This window comes from Phalacrocorax carbo, chromosome 6 (genome assembly GCF_963921805.1).
Source record: "Phalacrocorax carbo chromosome 6, bPhaCar2.1, whole genome shotgun sequence".
NCBI lineage: Eukaryota > Metazoa > Chordata > Aves > Suliformes > Phalacrocoracidae > Phalacrocorax > Phalacrocorax carbo.
The window spans coordinates 52,793,103-52,810,076 of NC_087518.1; the positions used below are offsets into that span (position 1 = coordinate 52,793,103).

The window sequence follows — 16,974 nt, forward strand, 5'->3', positions numbered from 1 at the left end:
ACAGGGATCCTAATCATCTTTCAGTACCTTATCATTATTATGAACCTTTGGGACCTGATGAATGCACAATGTACATTTCACACGAGCGGGGACGGAAGGGCAGCCATCATCGTTTCATCACAGAGAAACGAGTGTTTGAGAACTGGGCACGGACATTCAATATTCACTTTTTCCAACCGGACTGGAAACCAGAACCACTCACTGTAAATCACCCTGAGATTAAACCGGTGGTCTGAGGGATGAACGCACAGGCCGCGGCCGCAGTCACCCACTGTGTCAGCCTTCGGGGTGTTGGACCTTCTGGGACAGCAAGGCAGCCGAGGGGGGAAGGGTAACGGGCTTTGCAGCCGACGACTGCAACACCGGTCAGGAAGTTACGATGAAGGAGCAGCGCATATCAAGAGTACTTTCTGTCAAACTGTGTGTTAATCCAGTATATAGCCTTTTTTGGCCATCTGACTTCCTGTGTGTGTATGTGATTTGTGAAAAACAACTTGAGTATCATTAACGGGATGGTTAATTCATTACGGTTTTTTAAAGTACAATGCCACTGAATTTTCATAGTGAAAACTTACAGTATTTATTTAATGGAGGTTTTTATGCAACCTAGGCCAGTATTTTTCTAATTCAGTTACGTGATTGTTTATCTTTCATAATCTTTCAAATCCAAAATGAATATCGCTGATGGTTTGAGAGGCCTAGCTTTTTATTTATGAAATTTGTTTGAAAAATAAGATTCTATATAGCATGTAATTAATATTTGATCTGGAAATGTTGCATTTCTTTTAAAAATTTTGGGCTCTGTTCCAGCCTAGAGCCTTTAACAGCAAGAATGGTCCCACGTGCAGATCTAGCTAACTTTACATTCTGACATCTCATGTTAATATGAAAACGATAGTGAAAATTCTGTTTGATATTAATGTTCATTTGCTGCTGTGCTGTCAAGCTGCTGTATTTTAATTAGCGGTAGAAGGAAGGACGGCAAAGTTTATCCGAAAAAGATCCCTGTCTATAGCAGCGTGCTTTCAATGAAGAAGAGACCATCTTAGGCTGGAGGGGTTGCGTTCTGTTTTGCCTCTTGTAGCCCTGCAGGAGGCTGAAGGAGCAACCCTCCTGAGGCAAGAGACTACAAACCAGGCAACAACGGCTTGAAACAACATGACCAAATTTCTGAAATCAAGAAGTTACACTACCAGGTACTCCAACAGCAGCCATGCTAGCCAAAAAGATTACAATGGCGCACCTGCAAATATCTCTGCCTTCCAGTGTTCCAAGATCATCGCTGATCTCGGAGATCCTGGATCGCACTGAAGTTGGGATGTGAGAAGAGTTCCATGAGTACAAAATTGTCCCCTTGAAAAGAGCAAAGTTACATTTGGCAGTTTCTTCCCAAACTACACGTGCATGGCGAGTCCCTGCAGGGGACGGACAATGCTAGTGCTGTATATGGAACCTCACAGTGTGAATTACTGCGTTACATTTGGCTTGTGAATAAAGAAGATTTCAGTTACAGTATTATTTTTCCTTTTGCATCACAAATATTAAGTCTCTGATTCCTTTGAAGTAATCAGTAAGAGTAAATACTGCATGAAACATTACACCTCAGGTGACAAAAGGTGTCTTTCATTAGACAAATACTAAAACTAGAACAAAGATAGTACCTTAAAACATCTCAATCCAAGAAGCTGAACCTCAGAGGGGATACATAGAGCTGGGACCAAACTCACTATAATTTAAAACCACTTACAACCCACGGTCTTCCTCTTTCCAAAACTGGACAGCAATAGCTGCAGCTGCCCTGCAGGCGTCCCAGACCTGCGGGGACAAAGCGAACTGCCCCGCCTGGTACACACCACTCAGCATACAAACTGAATGCAAAGCTCTGCTATTGCCAATTGCTCGTAACCTCTCTCGTCTGGTGTTTAACTCTCCCTCTTTCACTGACTGTGTTTTATTCCTTCCACTCAATTTCACAACACTCTACAAAAAAGAGAATGGATTTTGAACTAATGGCAATTTGAACATCCCTTTCAGCATGTGTACTGGGGCGTGTATCCAGCATGTATTGCTCAAATTGATGAACTCTGTCAAATTGATTTACAGATCACTTCTGATGGGACTGCAGGAGATGGTACGGACACAGTAGGTCCTCTCATGCCACCATCCTTTTGTTATTTTATTAGTGATACGATTATGAAAAGATCTTGTCATTCTAAAACAGGGCTCTTAGTTTTTCCATTGAGAGCTGCAGGATGTGTATGCTAAATGCTTACTTATGCTATTGTTAAAACCAGATCATTTTAAAATAGATTACACTGATCTACTTTAAATATCCAGTAGAAACATGGGCACTTGCCAGGCTCTGCTGTGCTCCACATGCTCGCTTTCTGTCTGCAAGACTGGTCAATACCAAGTAGATCAGATGAAGTGTTAAGAATAAGACAAAACATGGGATAAACCGACATTAGATCTCCTATCTTCTACCAGAGTGAAGCTAAATATTCCTTCTTCAGTTTCTGTTAATAACAGCTGTGTCTTCTTGTTACCCTTATACACATCCAGTCTTCTAAACAAAACAAACCCAAAACTCCCTTTAGTCTCGTCATCTTCCTGTGGAGTTTCAGCAAGTTCCCCCATCTAATTACAGAAAGCATGAAGGAGTATTTTCTAAGAGGAAGTCACACCCGCATATACAAAACACACTGCAAAAGGAATTTGATGAATCCAAGGAGACAGCAAGTTTTAAAAAGGACTGATCACACAGATTTACATGGAATATAAACCCAGTCCAAAAAGCACAAGTTACAAGAGTGCAAAAGAAACGTAAATAATTTTTGAAGTGTTGCAATTTTAATTTACAAATTACAAATCCTACCAAAGCCCAAATTTTCAACTACAGCACATCCTGCTACATTTCAGCCTGAAGTAAGGTTTTATGGGCTAGTTATAAACCAAACAGATTTATGATAGAAAGTGCTGTCAGACCAGAGATAAGTAGCACAAACTAGGCACCGCTGCCATTCTCTGGTTTATGCTGTCATCTTGCACTCTTCACCTTAATTTGATCGATTCATGATCTTCACTGTGCATCATTTCACATATTAAAAACTGTTGCAAAACTGTGTTTACCGACATCAGCGGTTTTAAGATCTATGTTACTTCAGTTCTGAACTCCTTCCATACCTTATGCTTGGCTTCATCAGAGTAGCTATTTTTCATCTTGAAGAACTATAGCTTTTATGCCGTGAAAGGTGCAACGGGAACTGAGAATGATAAAGAAAATATCTCTGCAGCTAAGAACAGAAAAATGAGACCATTGGTTTCTGTTACTTTGGCTCAATGGTTGCACGATGCCCAGGTAAGAGCATCGAGATACAAAGCAGAAACACGATGCACTTTGAGAGGACCTTCTTTCCAAAGCGTTAAAGCACCTCAGAAAGATAAGTGAATACTGTTTATTCTAGGTAAGGAAACTGAGGAAAGGGGAGGTTAAGAAACAGTGTTACTAAGACCCAGTTACAGCCTTAGTGCTAGGTTTTAGAAGAGTATCAGGTGTGCTGACAGCTGCTCCTGGCTCTGGGCAGAACACACAATGGCAATTTCATATATTACATACACATACACATGAACAGGAGTGTAAAGTGATAAAATTCTGCAGGAGGTGCTGACCTGGGTCTTGCCCTGCAGTATTTCTCAGGCAAACTTCATAGGAAACTAAGTGATCTTTACCCAAAATAGCTCTAAGGAGGCAAGGACACAATAATATAAAAATACCTGGAAGAACATTGGGGGTTGGGGTGAGGGGAATCTAAAGAGTAAGGAATAAAACATGGTTTGAGCTATCCAGCTGTATTCCCCTGGAATATGAAGATCAAAGTCAGGCTGGAGCTGACAGAGTGGAAGGTTCTGGCTCAATAGCAATGACCGTCCTGCAGAAGTTTCCTTGCGATATTCTACAAATCTATCACGTGCCACAAAACTTTTTGAAAAATTCTGATAATCACCTCTGACTAATGAAAGGTAATGGTTTTATTTGATGCAAGGAGATGTAATATCTAGTTCAATTAAAAACATAGCTTAGGGATAAAAAAAATAATCAAGGAACAGTTAAACAGTGAAGGAGTGCTTGTAAAACAACAAAATGTAGTGCAAAAGAGAAGAAAGTACAGAAACTTCACAGGTATCAGTACTTCACCTCTCCTGGTGCATCAGTTAATACTGTTCACTTTGAGTTTCCAGCTGCCTCCTGCAAGTGCACCTAGATGTCACAAGTATAAGATTTTTATAAGGAGAAAGAGAAGAAAAGAAAAAGATTTAAGGACAATCTCCTTTAAAAAAAAACTTGGAAATATGAAAGGGCAAGAGTCTAAGATGGTGGGAAATTGCTCTGTACTGAAGCAGAAAAGTATAAAACTCAGAGGATGTCCTACAAAATGGCTGTAAAACGGCTTTGCTTATGCTAAATACCGTTAAAACCACTAGATCATTAAATACTTTCTATGCTGAAAATTACAACACAACATGGAACTGTCAAATGATACCCTTTGACCACTGTGACAACAGAGTTTCAGTATCACAGTGGAAACAAAGATGGTGACTTTCATCTCGGCGGACTGCAGAAGAGGCTCCTTGGCAAATGCAGAACTGCAAAAACAGGCCACGAACCAGCACCTCCCTCCCTTCTGCGGCTCCCTCCCGGGGGCGCCAGCCAGAGAGCACACAGCTGTCACAGCGCACACTGCGCACTGCCAGCACAAAAGGGAGAGATCCCCCGGTGGTGTCTGTTGCTGAACACCAGACCGAGCCAGAGAAACTACTCGGCAGATGATGAACACACCATGTCCTTGCTCACTGTGGAGTCCTTTGACCAGGAGCTGTCTTCCGAAGTCAGGAAGACAGAAGGATGGGAAACTACAGACAAGCAATCCTAGCACGTTCCAGACAAATGGATGAAAACTGTAACAAGGAACAGAATTAGCAGTTCTAAAAAAGACACACTGGCTAAGATGTAATGCTGCTTTTGTAATAAAAGTCATGCCCTGCAAATCTATTTAGTGTTCTTCAAAGTTTTCTGAGGCAAGTGGACAAGAAGATCCAGGTGATGAGTCCACAACTAGCTTTGCAAGGTGTCTCTCAAAAGGCTTCCAAAGAAGCTACAGGACCACAGGTTGAAAGAGAAGATCCTCACCTACGGAACCCATAGGAAATAAGGGCTAAGAGGATACATCATCAGCTTCAAGTTACAAGCAAAATTCCACAGGAAAACGTCTCAACATATTTTCTCTGCTTTTCTATAGTCTTCCTTTGGCATCTACCACAGACACAGGACACAGGGGTTAGACTCTGTCGGATAGACAGACAAAAAAACACAAATTCTTTTATCTAGTGAACATCAACTTGTGCACTAAAGCCCAGGTATAATCCTGCCATACTGACGATGTGCCAGGCAGCCACAAGATCTAACGACAGTAACTGCATTCTCCTTTTACTGAAGGCAATGTCAAAGCACCCAGCTCAGATGGAGAGCAAGACTGGACCCTTTTCAACAGCCAAGGAAAGTCATGTTAATCATTTGGTTTCTCAGAACAGATTTATCTCCTTTAGAAGATGCCTAGTGATATTTAAATCTGTCAGCTTCTTTACACAAGCCAGACAACTGTTAAGATAGCTTTTAGGACACCAGATACTTCATGAAGTACAGGGAAGATAAAGGGAATAATGCATATTTAGCAAGGGATAAGGTTTTAGGACTTTGCTGACTTCACTTGGCTATCAGATCAGTTGGAGCCTTTAGGATCCAAACTGACAGCATGATGTGAGTCTGTTAATAGCAAAGCGAAGGAAATTCTGAAGGGAACCATTTGGCATGGCTGAGTTTAAGGCAAGAGCTTATCTTAGGTTTATGTTTTAACAAAAAAAGCAAAAGACGTGAACAGATGTATAACCTATGAGGATGTGCTTCCCCCCATTCCGTCCTTGCTGTAACCAAGCTGCACACAATGCCAACACTGAAAGAGGCTACTGGTATTCAGTGGGACTGGACTTTCGTCTTGGACAAAACTGGAACATGTCGCACTACAGCATTATTTTTTTTTAATGTGGCTGTACCTCTGCAGATTAGCATCACGTGAAACACTAAAAAGCTATTCCTGGTCAGTCCATTGCAAATGATATTGCAGAGAGGGAGCAGCTATACAGAATTGAGCAGCAAAAGCAACTGCAGAAACCTATACACACACAAAAAATGCAAGGATCGGGACTGTTGCAGAGAAGGGTACGTGAAAGAACTGTAAAAATACATACATACACTGTAATGATATAGTGATGGCCCCATTTGCACGAGAAAGACCAAGGGAGGTAAGGGGACCCTAAAACCATCACAATTTTGAGTTATAATATTTTGAGCTACAAACTTAACGTGGACAGGAAAACAAGTACAGAAAAAGGAAGTAGCTTTACAAAAACCAGACAGCAGTGTCTCATGCTTACTGATGCTCTTCACTGGTAAGTATCAAAGTATTTGACAGAAGAAGTACTGGATCTGGATATAAAGGAGAGAGCCTAAGCTTAAAATGCCTGCTACATGCAAAACCAGTGGACCTAGCCAAGCATTTAATACATACCAGCATTATTCCAGTAAGTCCTTTTGCAGTCAAGAAAGGAAATGTATTTGCTATTTCAGACTTCGACATAGGGACTAGCATGACATGCCACGGATCTCCCAAATAAACCACAGCCCAGCTACCTGGTCCCTCCAGAGCCGTGGCACCAAAGCTACGGAGTGGTCAGCAGGGTGAGAAGAAGTCATGCCATAGGAAGTAGCGCCTGTGCTAGAGCTTTGCCAGCACTGCTGTTGTACTATCGAAACTGTCCGTTTCTGGTATAGCTCGGTTTGCTCTATGGATTGCTGTAAATGATGCCGCCAAAGTAACTTCTGCTGAAACAGTTCACTTCCCTAGTGAGCCTGTTGGCCAGAGCAGCAGGGCTGGCTCAGTTTTGGACAAGGCATCAGTGTTCTTGTGCGTATACATTAGAAGAAAGGTTAAAAAAAAATTTAAATCTAAAATTTGTGTGGGGAAGAAGACATGGCACAAACACTAATAGATGTATATCTTCAGAAACTTTGAACTGAAACCTTAAACACTATCAATTTAGTCACTAAATCAGGCAGAAGTCCTCATTAAGGGAGAAAAAGTAACTCATTTTAAAGAGCTTGCAAGTGAAATTAGTGCTATGAAATGCTGATTTCAGAGTATGTTATGCAGCATACACAAGTTTTCATCATAAAACACCAATGCTTTCAAGATGCATTTCCCTATGGCATATTATTCTTAAAAGTTCACGGAAAGAGGGAAAGCAGAAGTAACCGCAGAGCGCACAAAGCAGAGGATATTACCTTCCACAAGAAACAAATTTCCCAGTTCTTTTTTAATTTGTCTTTCACCACTTAAAAAATGCAAAAACTATTACGCTCATTACTGTACAGAAGCGTTGAAGTGATGGTTGAGAAGACACTTTCATTATATCCACTGCTATTTTCTGTAGTTCATAACTTTATGGATAGATTAGTCTCATGGGTGAAATATTTTATGCTTGTCTTCAGTCCAAAGGTGAATTAGTCTGGAAGCATGATAAAATTCTAGCAGGTCACACACAGCTCTGTGACTCCAAGCTGGAAGGTCTGTACACAAGGACACTGACTCTTCTGTCGCCCTCAATCTTTGTCCCCAAATTCTACCATATACAGAGGTGGCCACCTCTCCAAATGCTGCAGAAATACACCATTCCCACGTTGTGAATTGCCTTCCACTTCATCTATTTTTATCAAGTCCAAACAATCCTGAATTTGTAGAAGCTCTTCAGTTCACAACACAGCAAAGTACGGGATCAAATCTAACTATTTACCAGCAACTGGCAGCATCTCATTTCCTCATCTATATTGAAGGGGTAATTAGCTCGCTTTTTGGAATTCTTCAGACAAGAAACTTCATTTATTCCCTCCCTATAAGCATCCATCAAAGAAGAGAAAGAAGCTCTCAAGCTTCAAAAAAAAAAACACAACTTGAATGACATGCTGTCGGCGTCAGGATTGCCAGGGCTGCAGACTTCGCTGGTCTGCCTCAGCAGGACAGTTAGTCCTTCAAATCTCTCTTATGTTTTGAGGAATATAGTACACCACCTCCCAGTCCTCATCGCTTTGCAGATCCTCTCCACCCAGGATAAATTCACAGCTGAATCTGGTCTCTGCTCCTTCACAAACCACCGATTCAGTACTGTGTGCAACTCAGCCCGGCTTCAGCACACAGTGGTGCCCCTCTGAAGGCACATCAGACCACGAGATCCATTCGTTTCCAGTACGTTTCGTGGATGTGGTACCAGAATAAAAATCCCTGACTGCTGAAACAACAGATGGAAATGGGCTCTATTTGCAGACGCTCAGCAACAGAATTAGTAACAGATTACATTTGCTTTTCTGTAATCAATAACGGAGACCAGCCTTTAGGGTGAAACAACTGATTCAAAAAAAACCAAGTCTACTTTCTAGGAGAGATACACTATCACTAATGGTACCTGTAAAGGTATTTTTGACCAGCCTATGATCTTTGCTTTTGCTAAGTCAACAGCATTTCATGGTGATATTCACGTAAATAGAAAAAGATTTAGCTAGCACAGACCAATGAAACGCTGATTGCCTCATCACTACTCGGGCTTCTTTCTCCACTGATTTTTGTGGGTATCTCACTTTTCAGTCTGTTATGGAAGCGTAGCTTAGTGTCACACATTTGTGTAGACATTTGGACACGGTCATACAAAATAGCGTTCTCAAATCCATACAGCATTTCATAGTTCAGAAATCAAATGAAGGGCAGAGACATGAGAGAATGTGTATGTGAGTATAGACCTACTGTTAACTTACCATTTCTTCAGTTCAATAACAGTAATACATTTTGATATGTGATCCCAAAAGAGAGCTGAAAAACTGAAATGAAACAACTTACTTGTATTTTTGTCACCCAGGATTATTCTAAACAATGTCTGTGCAACCCATGGCAAGGCCTGCCAATGCAGTTACGTAGCAAGGGTGCAGACGCGAACATACAAGAATTTGCAAGCACGAGCGTGCTTGGTTCACAGACATATCTACGTAGACGCACAAAATGCTGAAATTTAATTCTGCTCTAGAAGTTTCTATGCAAAGAAACATCAAGAAACTGCCACCTGGCTTATTTTTTGGATTCCATTTAAAAAATCACCTGCGCCCAACATAGGAAGCATCTATACTGCACAAGCACATTGGCATGAAAACCCAAATGGTTTGTGAGTGAGAATGACCTCGCTGGCTCCCAGACCCCAGGTCCCAAAGTCTGAAGGGCTCTCAGGGAAAATGAAAAAATTACTAACTTTAAATAAGTAAATAGATATACAAAACACATTTACAGACCACTCTGACATTTCTGTACTTGCTTTCAGACTATAACTCTTCAAGGAATAAAAGTTATCACTGTATAGAAAATAGTGTGTCGTAAGTGTAGCACAGGCAACTTTATGGTGACTCTGAGAACGATCTATTTCAACTCCACATTTTGTGCATATAAAAATGTTAGAAATGCCCGAAGCGTAGTTTGCTGCATTCCAGTCAAATTGTTGTTCTCACTTCAATTTAGTCACCTTCAAAGGCACACTTGCTGAGTGCTTCTATTCATAAATTGCATTTTAATAACCCACCTAATTGCCTTTTTCCCCAAGCAGATAAGCTTTTAAAAGGACTGCATCTCTGGTATCTTCTGCTACTTGCAAAATTCAGCTGAGTTCTGTCGATGTTTCTATCTTTCACTCCCTGCAAAAGGTGGCTGAAAGAGGGAAAGAGAAAAATTTAATAGGGTCCAAGGAGCCTGAGTAAGTGTAATTGCACCTGAAGCAAGGCAAAGCTCTATCAACTTCACTTTAGTCACTTTTAGAAGTGTGACAAAACTTGTCTATAAAATAAATATTTGATTAAAAATATTCGTTACAATTGAAGAAAGTATCAAAGGCTGGATTAAAAAACGAAACCTAAGCAAGTCTTCTAAGAAATTCCCTAGAATTAATTTCTATACCATGTCTACACATTTCAGTAGTGTCTCTCTGCACCTCTATGCAGTCTGCCTACAACAGATCTTAGTTGATTGTTGCATTAGAAATAGCTGAGGGGAAATTTAAAAAAAACCAAAACAAAAATGGATTTCTCATTTTAGGGGAAGTCACCCTTGTATCAGATTTTGGATATGAAGTAATTGCCTATGTAGGGTTCCTTCCAAAAAACAGCCCCCAAACCCAAAACACTGTGAAGAAATCCAGCACTAGGGACGCTGCTCAGACCCACTCCACTCCTCCCTCCCTGAGGGGGGCACTTTGAGCAAACAGAGCTTTCATCTTTCGTTTGGTGGCGTTGTTGGCGGGGGATACCTGGGCATCACTTATACAAAAACTTCCCACAGCAAACTGGGAAGAACTCTCTAGTATTATTTACCACAGAATATCAGTTACAGAACTGTAAGGACAGTGGTGTAGGAATGCTGTTGTTTTAAATACAGATTAATTCCTATTCTTGGTGCTTAGCACGTGCTACTGAAAACAATTCCTGCCGTTCACCAGAAAGCAAACCAGAGAGCTCTCAGTACCATAACTGTAGTGAGGTGGGGGGTGTAGCGGGCTGCTGTTCACCTCCTGATAACAGATCGTTTTGTACCTTTCTCCTCTGCAAGCCTAGAAGAGGTATGGAGAAAAAAGTTTTTAATCCTCAAGAGATGTACTACACTGCTGGTTTTGTTGTTCTCTGGCATCAGCCCTTAAAAACAGCTGGAAGCCTTGGTGGCTGCCTTCTCTGTAGCCCTCCCCGTCAGTGTATACACACGGCTCTCTGACAAGTTCGCTATTCCTAACCCGAGGCTATGATGCCAAAATCAATCTGAAAGAGAAGAAAAAAGGACAACAAAAATGTTGAAGCACTCAAATTTGTGTTTTGTGCAATATGGAAATGCTTGATACCATATTCTAAGAAAAACCTACTGACACTGGTCTTATGTGTGATTACAAATAATTCCTAGCAATTTACAGAGATACGTATCTAGCATTTACACCACATATGCATCATGTAAGCTTTATTATGATTAAGCTAGAGATCAGGTTCCAAAAGCATACTGCAGAAAGCTCCTCATTGCTGACACACTTGTTTCTATACATGCACAAATTTGCTCTTCTCTTCGCTAACATCGGTATGTTATACAGACAAAACCCTGTTGGCATACATTCATCAGTAAATGTCCAAAAAGAATAAATCAACATGCCAAAACAGAATTTACAAAAACCTAGGTGATAAAGCTCATTTTCCAAGGGCTCAAAAACTACAGAACGCAACAGTACAATTTATAACATTTTTCATCCTGATGCCAAAGTCAATTTTCTTCTGAGCAAAAATCCAGTGCACTGACAGTTCTGAAAGCACCCGACTCCATATTGTAGGGAGTGAAAATACAGCACCTAAAAAGGGTTCCTAATGGACACGGTGAAGTCGTAGTTTCACTTTTTTGGCATTTTTTTTCAAGTAGATTCAGTGAGGTCATCATATATTTTTGTTTCACTTTCACCAACTCATAGAATCCTAGACTCAAAACTGCCTAAGGTGAAAGGACCGATCCAAGGCTTGTATTTAACAGGGAAGAAAAAGGAATAAGAAAAAAACCAATAAAATCTAGAGTATTTTTATTTTTGTGAAGAAAATTTTCAATATGTCACGCCAAAGTCTGCAAAGTGGTTTAAGTTTTTCTTGATAAAATGGCATCTTAAATACCATCCTGCACAACCTCTAGTTCTTTAGCGATAGGCTGACTACTTCTAAGATTTACTTTGAAACACGGGGGAAAGAATTTGCCCATTTACAATTCACAATCAACCTCAGAAATTCTGTTACTGTGTTTAGGTCCCTCCTCTTTTTTAAATTTAACCAGAAAGAAAAATTGCTCAGAAAAGCATTAAAACATGTTTTAAACAAGACAAAATAAATAAAATCCTGACACTAAAACCATTTGTTAGACTCTTTTCAGAAAAAGGCCCAGAAGAGATGACTTCCAAAGAACCTTTAGAAGCGAGATCTCAACACTGGTTTTCACTGCAACCCTAATACACATACAGAGCACCCAGATGCACCGATGAACCCGCGGGAGGTGTCAGTACAGTCATCTTGCTTGCTCGAATTCAGAAGATGTGTTTCATGTGTTTGATTCCGTATGTTTTGAAGAAAACCATGATGATCAATGCCCAGAGTCCTAAAATGAATCCTCCAGGAGGATGCCAGTCCTTTTGTTTTGGTTTCTGAAAAAAAGAGCAAACAAAAACAAAGAAGTCGCACTTAGTTCTCACATTAAACAGGCACTGTGTTTATCAAGTACAAAAACACCCCACCCAAACCCTTGCAGTAGAGAAACATACCAATAATCTGTATTTCTTCATAAAGAAGCATCTTCCTGATGTGGTGGAAAGGCTGATGGGAGGTGAGCGGGCACTCAAGCAGGGAGGTTAAGTACCACAAAAAGGTCACTACAACTGTGCCTGAGGCACCACTTTGACGGTGCATATCAGCGTGGTGGGACATGCTCAAAGTCATTTGTTTGGACAGAACTTCTCATATCTGGTCTCATATTAATACAAGAGAAAAATGCTGTGAGTATGAAAAACAGTTCCTACAAGTGAAAATGTGGAAGAGAAAAGACACTGTTGATTTTCCACTACCTATAATGTTTTCTACCGCTCCTTTTGTACTCAGAATTATGTGAATAAACAGATACCTAACCACATAAGAAGCTAAGACTCATTATTACAGGAACATCATAAAACAAGATAGGATTGTTTTTAATGTCAATCACATTTCCCAGGGGCCTCATTGAGTCTAACTGCCTTTCCTTAATGTAGAAATATATTCTGCAATTCAAATACCTGTCCCTTCAACAATTTTTTCCATCTTCAGTAAAAAGCAATACACTGCAATTTGTTAAGGCCTTTTCTATCTCACACGTAGCAGAAGACAAGATAAAACTTGTCTGTCCTCTTCCTCCTCGTATTTAAAAACATTTCAGATACTCCGTATTCAGTGAGAAATGGATTGTAGAAGGTAAGAGCTGCCATGTGCCCCAAGATGTGTCTCGGAGGCTAAGAATAAGGTGACGCTATATGAATGTAAAATTTTTAAGAACATCATAACAAAAAGTATCAGAATTACAGTATTTAGAAGTATAACTCAGTCCCTCATGCCTGTGCCTACTCTTGCCCTCAGCAGGTATGTTTTACAGATCTTCTAGGTAGACAGAGATGATTTACTATTACAATAATAAATACTGAAGTGCTTGCTGAGCTTTTTATTCCTGCCTTGCTGAAAGATTTGCACTATTTTGTCCTTGTATAGAGCGAGACACAAGGGGCACAGAGCATTTTGGGTTTGTTGCATTTAAGTAAAATTTAAAATTCTCTTTCTGCCACATGAGTAACTATTACAAAAGAGGGTACGGTTTCCATTTCTGCATGAATCTGCATACGGAAGCTTGTCGTTTTCCACTAAATGTACCAGGTGGTTGGTGAACTTTAATGCAATAAGGAACAGTTTGCAGCGTCTGTTCTTTCAAAACAGCTTTCCTATCAACATGAAAACAATGTTTGTTGAGGCTCCCATTTTCTAAGCCACATAGTTTCAGCTTTAGGATTTTTCTCTAAGTACCATGCTTGTAATTAAAAAGTGTAACAGATAGCCACGTTGCCTGAGATACGCGAAGAACCTGGCACTCTGAAATATTAACGATTTTACTCTGGTACAGGAATCACGGAACCAGCATAATTCACATCAACAGCAACACAACCAAAGATACGAGCAGAGATGGTGTCTATATATGCAAACTACTCCATTTCCTAGGAAGCTCCCACCAGCTGCAGTGTACGTGCCGTTCGTAATCTGCCACCTCGCTGACACTCGCAACCACACATCTCCGTATAAACATCTCAGAAAATCAACTCTGCGTGTTCAAAAAGGCTGCCAGCACACCTCGCTTCTGAAAGTAACAGCACACGACACTTCTCCACACAAAGGAACTTTCTTGTTGAAATCCTCCTAATTAACCCCTACCTTCGTATGCATATTGCAGTGACCGTTTCATCAATCTCTTTGTACTATCAATCTTTCCCTTCTTGGATCTCAGACAAATTCCTTACCACAAAGTGGCACCTGACCCTTCTAGACAAATGACTTCAATTTGCAGTCAGTGACACTAAAAGCCTCCCTCTCCTATTTTGTATAGAACAAGTAATTTAATTTCTTTAAAGAATTTATATGAATAAATATTTATAAGGTGATCTATGAGTATGGTTTTAGATTTTGTCATGCGATGTACTGAAACCTCCATGGAATTCTGCAAGCAAACGGAGGCCGATGCAGCAATGGCTCCTTGCTAGGAAATCAAGGACATACGTGCAGTCAGTCTACAGCCATGGGATGCAATGTTAAAATATGAAGGATTAAAAACATGACGGCACAACAAAAAAAAAAAAACATATGAGGCTATACAAGAGCTACGTACTTAGTAATCGTAAAAATAAATTATCTTAATGAGAAAGATTTACAGTCCCAGAAACTGAAAACTACACATAAATATTAGACCTCAATAAAAGGGCAAAGAGATGCAACTCTATTGTACATCTGTAAGTCAATAGTGAGGTTAATTGAGCACAAAATTATTCTGAAATATGCCAGTATTTTCCACCAGGGGCATTCAGACATCAAAACCTCATGAATACCTAAAACAGGATTACACAGATTCATGTTTAAACCTACAAAAGAGCTGAAATATGTAATTTTCTTTACGTTAACTTGATCATAGACAGTTCATCATTGAATTAAAAATGTAATTAGCTTTCAAATTGACAAGTTCGTCCTCCTGAAATCATAACAGCTATAACACAGAAAACTTCAATAACAAGTCTTTGTCCAGCTGGGGACCTCAGCTAAGCAGCAAACAGCACTGAAGCTCCTTTACAAAAAGCTGCATTTCGCACCTGTGAATCAAACCCATCTACGTGTAAGATGGAGTTGCTGCTTCCATGAATTATGCCAGCGAATTGTACTTGTAACATAGGCTGGCAGAGAGCTTTCGGCCAGCGCTGTCATAAGAGCAGAGCAAACAAGTCTCTCCCCGTGGCACAGCTGTGTCACTACCACGAGCGCTGCCTGCGTACCCATGTCAGCGAGGAAGCGCGGCATCACTCCGAGCTGCCACAGCTCGCCGGCAGCCTTGCATAATGAAGCCAGAGGCCGAGGCGGGACGCCCTTCTATGAAACACATGAGCCTCAGCCGTATGGCTGCAGAAGCTGCTTTGACTATTTTGTGCAGGCAGGCGGGGAAGAGTCACAGAGTTCTCTCCTAATGTCCTAATGGGAAAAACTACTAAAGTAAGAAAGAAGCACCTCAATAGCAAATGAAAAGTTCCCTTTTCAGATCCACATATCGCAAAAAAGGTTTAGAAAAGACAGGATTTCTTTCTCTGCTTATACCAGTTCTGTGGCCATAAGCAACACCTAGATAAACTGTCCCTTTCTACCAATTTTAAGACTGATCAGAAATCATTAGCGAATACTAAGTTTCTCCCAGACTCCTAAAAAAAAAAAATTCAGTATTTATCCTATGAACATTGCCTAGTTCAGGGTCTTATTCCAGCAAATTTCTGTGAAAGTCAAGCAATTTTCTCACTTGTGAGAAAACGCTAAATGGACAAAAAAAATGTTAAGTGTTGCAGTATTTTAATTTGCAATTAATTATGTATCTTTATTATGCCTAATTTGATGCGAGAATGGGTACTATTAAAAGACTACAGATGGGCTGCAGTACTTACAAATTCCGCATAACTTTCTGATAGTTGGGACTGATCTGGAGGAGCAGAGGCAGTAGCGCTTTTGGCTCAAGTTATTCTCAGTTTCACTGCTGCAGTACCTCCCCAAGAACTCCGGGTGCCAGGTACTGCTTATGCAATGGACGTGTTTAGGTTTTGTGACCCACGCCACAATACAACCCCATTATAAACGCCCTCTTTACCCCTACAATTATAGCAGTAACACATAGGTGAAATGCACATATAAAATGGTACAACGTGTCACGAACAATGACATTTAGCAGCTTAAGGGCTAGATTCCAAATTTATAAGACAGGTAGCTAAGCAACAGCAAGCTTCCTCCTGTGAACAGTTTTCTGTTGTACAGTTGCTAGTTCTGGTAGACTCATTATCCGGTGGAACTTAAAAACAGTTAACAGAGAGTTGCTCCAAGTACTGTAATTAAGGAGAGGATAAAACAGTGTATTTTCGAACTGGATGAGTCTGTAGGGACCCGAATGGAAAGTATCCAAGACTTTCAGTGAAGGTGTTTCATAAAACATGCTATACTCGTTACTCCAATTAAAGTTAGTTTTATGCAAAAAAATAATTTAAAAAGTATGAAAGCTGAAGAGGTAATTAGATTAAGAATGGTTTAATTTTAAAACGTCACATCAGAACAGATTATTTAAAACATCACGTATTAACATTTCACGTGGAAAACACTGTATTAAGTATCTTTATAATCCAACCCTACTCTTCCAATCCACTCTTCCAGCAGAACTCCCTTTGCTTTAGTGTCCTCAATAAAGACAAAAATATTGGTACAGGAAGCTTTGGGTTAAACTCAGAATCCGCACTGGGATGGCAGCAGTAGAGGAAGCAAAGCACACAGTATTATAGTCAGGAATGTAGTAATTCCCAAATGGAAAAGGGATACGCAAATTCTTCAGTCTCCTCCAGCATCTTATTCCAAACAGGGCTTTAAGAAAGTGGGCAAAACCTGAAAAATGAATGTGCACATCATCCTTGCTGTGGGGGATGCTCTCCCCAACCTGAGGCAGATGGTGTGTTTGTACTACAAGTGCA

The 16,974-nt window shown here is 40.3% G+C and overlaps 2 protein-coding genes across 3 annotated transcripts in view; one reads left to right on the forward strand and one right to left on the reverse strand.

Moving 5' to 3' along the window:
- ST6GALNAC5 (ST6 N-acetylgalactosaminide alpha-2,6-sialyltransferase 5) overlaps positions 1-4,180 on the forward strand; it is a 79,305-nt gene extending 75,125 nt beyond the window's left edge. For both annotated transcript variants that reach the window (XM_064455324.1, XM_064455325.1), the window contains exon 5: positions 5-4,180. In XM_064455324.1, coding sequence (XP_064311394.1) covers positions 5-236 — 232 coding nt within the window. In that variant the 3' untranslated portion in view covers positions 237-4,180. The remainder of the gene's footprint in view (positions 1-4) is intronic.
- Positions 4,181-11,126: 6,946 nt separating this feature from the next.
- The window catches only part of PIGK (phosphatidylinositol glycan anchor biosynthesis class K), a 71,309-nt gene continuing 65,461 nt past the window's right edge, over positions 11,127-16,974 (reverse strand). The window contains exon 11 of the mRNA XM_064455323.1: positions 11,127-12,351. Within this exon, the coding sequence (XP_064311393.1) occupies positions 12,235-12,351 (117 nt within the window). The 3' untranslated portion in view covers positions 11,127-12,234. The remainder of the gene's footprint in view (positions 12,352-16,974) is intronic.